General features: G+C 38.9%; 1 protein-coding gene across 2 annotated transcripts in view; it reads left to right on the forward strand.

Annotated features, from left to right (window-relative positions):
* LOC106936519 (platelet-derived growth factor subunit A-like) overlaps positions 1–2,304 on the forward strand; it is a 31,576-nt gene extending 29,272 nt beyond the window's left edge. For both annotated transcript variants that reach the window (XM_015017576.1, XM_015017574.1), the window contains exons 5-6: positions 476–602; positions 1,479–2,304. In XM_015017576.1, the coding sequence (XP_014873062.1) occupies positions 476–602; positions 1,479–1,489 (138 nt within the window). In that variant the 3' untranslated portion in view covers positions 1,490–2,304. The remainder of the gene's footprint in view (positions 1–475; positions 603–1,478) is intronic.
* Positions 2,305–4,528: the final 2,224 nt, after the last annotated feature.

Raw genomic sequence — 4,528 nt, forward strand, 5'->3', positions numbered from 1 at the left:
CTCTATTAAACCTTTAACAACATTTTTACCAACGTTTCCCTGAGAAGTAGCTTTTATAAAGAGCTCAGCAGATGTGCTATTCCACCAAATGGTTGCTAATTGCTGCTAGCTAATCTGAAGAAGCCGAGTGAAAGGATATTGTTTTTATTGGCTTAAAAAGGTTTTCTTCACCTGCTTCTTTGTCATCTACATTTTAATCAATCAATCAAGTTTTTTGTATAGCACATTTCAGAAACAAAGCAGTTCAAAGTGCTTTACATCATAAAATAATAAACACATTATACTGTCACCAATTTTGGAAGCCAGTAACAGACATGGCATTTTGTTAAGTGCTCCCTTTACAGTCAGCAATGTTGAGTTTTTAGTCTTGACTTAGAGGGACTCGGTGTTTCGGCTGTTTTGCAGTTGTCTGGAAGTTTGTTCCAGATCTGAGCAGCATAGAAACTGAATGCTGCTTCTCTGTGTTTGGTTTCAGGTGGCGAAGGTGGAGTACGTGAGGCGGCGGCCCAAACTGAGGGAGGTGGAGGTGACACTGGAGGACCACTTAGAGTGCACGTGCAACAACAAGAGGCACATCAGCCAAAACCAGGACAGAGATAATGGTGAGCAAACCGCTGAATGCTACCTGTTGCTAATGGCTCAAACTAATTTATCAACACTTCTCCTGAAATGTACTGCTGGACTAAAACTGAATACTGAATAATGTCTATTTTATAGACATTATTATTATTATTATTATTATTATTATTATTATTAACAACCGTTATTTTACCAGGAAAATACCAGTGAGATTAAAAATATTTTTTTTGCAGTAGGATACTGGCAAAGACTGGCAGCAACACACACCAAAACATTTTTTTCTTTGAACCAAAATTTCAAACTCTAATTTGCTACAGTTAACTTCATCAGTTTTGGCCAAGCTATAATTCTGACCTGGCATCTTATTCGGGCATTGGAGAGACAAACCCTTTATACTTGAGACATATGCAGCATTTTGGGCAAATTATAGTCTGTGATTTTACAGGAATGCTATGGATGCAACATTTTGCAATGACACAGCTTTTTAGGAACTGTGAGATGCGGTGAGAGCTCTGGAGGAGCCAGCTGCACAATGTCCAAAAGAAACGAAAACAAGCCATCATCCTCCTACTTCTTCCTGTTCTTGTCTTCTTTGTCGTTTCCACCAGCAGTAACAGCCGGATGTTGATCACATGACTTGTGTGATGTGATAAAAGCTTTTCTGTTGCAGTTTTAAGAAATTCTGCTATTTCAATACGGTAGAAAAGCCACCTCATCTTACTGCTAAAACTTTAATTCAAAAAACATAATTATTATTTTCAAAATTAGCCTGCTTCCTTTAAGTACATTTATTTTCGTACTTTTAGTTTGCACAATTTTATGGTTAATGAAAACGTAATTCTTTTGCTTCTTCATGAGTTTGTCCATCCTCACATTCATAAAGTCTCTTCTTTAACCAGGTATCAGGTGAGCAGAGACAGGCAAATGCTGCGGTGGATGAGACAGAAAATCCACTTCTGACTTTGTCACCGCCCGCTGCGGAAGGGACGCATTTTTCTCGAACCTGTGTGGGATTCGTGCGATTCATTTGGACCTGAAATGTACACTAAAGAGTTTGTTGCAAAATAGCAAATTCTGAAAATCTCCCAAGCCCAGAGACGTACTTCAGACAGACAGAACATTTCTCAACTCAGAGGACAAAAGTTTGGATGTGTGATGCGTTTCATCGTTACATCAAAAAACCAGCGGCTCTGCTTCTTCACCCGAACAGTAACAGCTCAGCAATAAAGATCGCCATCTGGTTGAAATCTTTTTTTTTTTCAAACAGTGACTGGCTTGAGGTTTTCTACTCCGTTTGTTCTTCCTCTTGTAAAACATTTATGCATATCCCCTGATTTTTATAATCTTTTTTTTTAAATGCTGTCTTTTTTTTCCTACTTCTGGTACTTTTTATTCATCAAAAATAGAAGCAGGATTTTACTGAATCAAATAAAAATATTTATACAAAACACAAGTTGGTGTTGTTATATAAAATCAGATTAATAGGGCTTATTTTTAAAGTACATGCAAAGCAACTGGGACATGAGTACATGATTTAGGATGTGTCTCATTTATGGTTGTGGCTATTAAGTGATTTATTTAATTAGCAAATTAGCACATTGTATAAAATCACAATTGTCAATGTTTGTAAAATCATAACATACTGTTTTGATGCAATATTTGGTGAGATATATTATTATTTTAAGTGTCATGCAGTAAAATGGTGTTAAACCATTGTCACCACTGGTAAATTTGTAGCGGTTGAGATGCTAAAGTTTGCATAAAATGTTGAGAAAATTCTCAACTCACTCTTCTCACTCTGACCAACATGTTCCCCTCCTCGCCTGTGGTGGCGCTGCGTCAAGAACCACTGAAGGAAACAACACAAAAACTTCTGAAGAAGACATTGAGCACAGCTTTCTTCTTTGGAAACAAAAATGGGGTGGGGTAAGACTTCAGCGGTTTCTCTTTTGTCTTTGGTAAAAGACCACGAGCCACTTCTCTCACTAGTGCTAGACTTGTGGGTTTGTTTTGGTCCTATTTACCCAGAATACTTTTGAACAATCTCCGGTCCACATATGCATTCAGACCGTGCCAGAGTTAATTTTAACCAAACTGAGACCTAGGTTTGTAGGCGGAACAGAGTTTGATTGGGCATTCACACCTCCACAAACGAAGTGGACTCTCCAGACAAACAAACAAACTGGAGTTAAATTAAAGTGGATTAAACAGGGAAAATGTGAATGCATCCTAAGAGAAAGACCTCTCTTAAGTACTGTAGCTTTCAAGTAGATGTCCTTGGACACCTAGTGTTCATTATCTGGCTGAATTTAGCTTGACACAACACCTTCTTTCTCCTTAGGTGCCTCTATAAATCCGGTGGTGGAGACATTTCAGGTGGCTCACATGGATGATGTTCACAGACACAAAAAGTCTATAGAAAAGCAGTTCAACAGGGCAGAACATGCTCTTGGATGTTCTCCTGGTTGGAGCTGATTGCTCTTTCATTTAAACCTGACTGAATCTAGATCATAAATCCAGCATCAGTCGGAGGCTGGGCCCATCTTGCCATTCTTTAGGATCTGTTGGCCTAGCTCCAGCCGGAGCCATAACAGCTTTGTGCTTGTCTGGAGCAAAGTAAGCACTGAAGTTTTTTATATGAGTGTCCAAACCTCTGGTTCTTAGTTATGAAACGTTGCTGGGCAATCAAGTAAGTCTCTGTTGTCTGGACTTGAATCTGTACTTCCATTATTTTCCATAGCGTGCGCCAGTGGGCGACTTACATTGACTTTTAACAGAAGACGTCTTGAATGCTTATTGGTAGGCTGGTGAAAACTTACATAACTTTGCTGGCATATCGCTCTTGGTAGAGACAAACCACGCGGAGACACTGGCCAGCAGTGCAACCAGACTGAATTGCTGGTGTAAATACATAAATTTCATGATTCAGTGGTTGTGTGTGAGCTGAACAAAGAGGCTACTGTTGGAAAACACATTTTTAAAGGCTTGGATTTGCTGTCTTTTTCTGCTGTTTTCCCACAATTTTGTTAAAGTAAACGCATAAACCAGACCGGTATCATGTGAGCAAGGGAGCACCAAAACAATTTTTTTTTTTTTCGTTTTGAGAGAGGGAACAGTGAGGGAGCGGAGACAGATGGGGGATAAGACTGTAACAGGGTTTGAAAGGTGAGAGGGAGGAAATGAAAACAGACAGGATGGACTACAGTGCAAATGTGTGTGTGACAGACTTTAAATCAGTGTTAGTGTGTCTTTGTGTGGGTGAGATGGGATAAAGTGCAGGTTTGTGTGTTTGTGTGTGTGAGAGATTGTGTGTAACCCAGGGAGAAACTTCATCTCTCTAAAGCTCCGCTAAGCAGATTAACAACAGGCTAGCTAAAATGCACCGAATGCTGTGCAGGTCAAACACAACCTGATATAGACTGAAAAACGTCCAGCCCAAGCCTTTTTTTAGCACATATTTCAGATCAGATTACACAACCTTCATACCTTCATAACCTTCACAGCCTTTAAGAAGCTGAGAGTAAATTCAATCAGAGATCAAGAGGTGTTTTTTTTTTTTTTTTTTTTTCTGGTGGTGTTGCTGCTGTCGCCTGGTCACAGCAGATAGAGTTACTGGAAGCAGTTTAAAGGAAAAGCCACAAGAACATTTATGCAAGCAGTTATTTTACAAGCTTAATGTGAAGATGACATGATAAGCTTCTTTTCACTGGAAAATTATGTATTTATTTTTAGGCGTTATTGTTTATTTGAACCTTTTTTTTTCAAGAAATGTAGATCACACTATCTATCTCTCTGTCTGTCTGTCTGTCTGTCAGTCTGTCTATCTAATAGCTAGCTACCTTTCAGCTACCAGGTAGCTAGCTATTTATTGAGGTAAACACAATAAATGGGTAACTAGCTAGCTATTTATTGCTAGCTAGATAGCAATACATAGCTTCTTCAAACGATG

The sequence above is a fragment of the Poecilia latipinna genome, unplaced genomic scaffold, assembly GCF_001443285.1.
Source record: "Poecilia latipinna isolate Pla-1442-1.1 unplaced genomic scaffold, P_latipinna-1.0 Scaffold2162, whole genome shotgun sequence".
Lineage (NCBI taxonomy): Eukaryota > Metazoa > Chordata > Actinopteri > Cyprinodontiformes > Poeciliidae > Poecilia > Poecilia latipinna.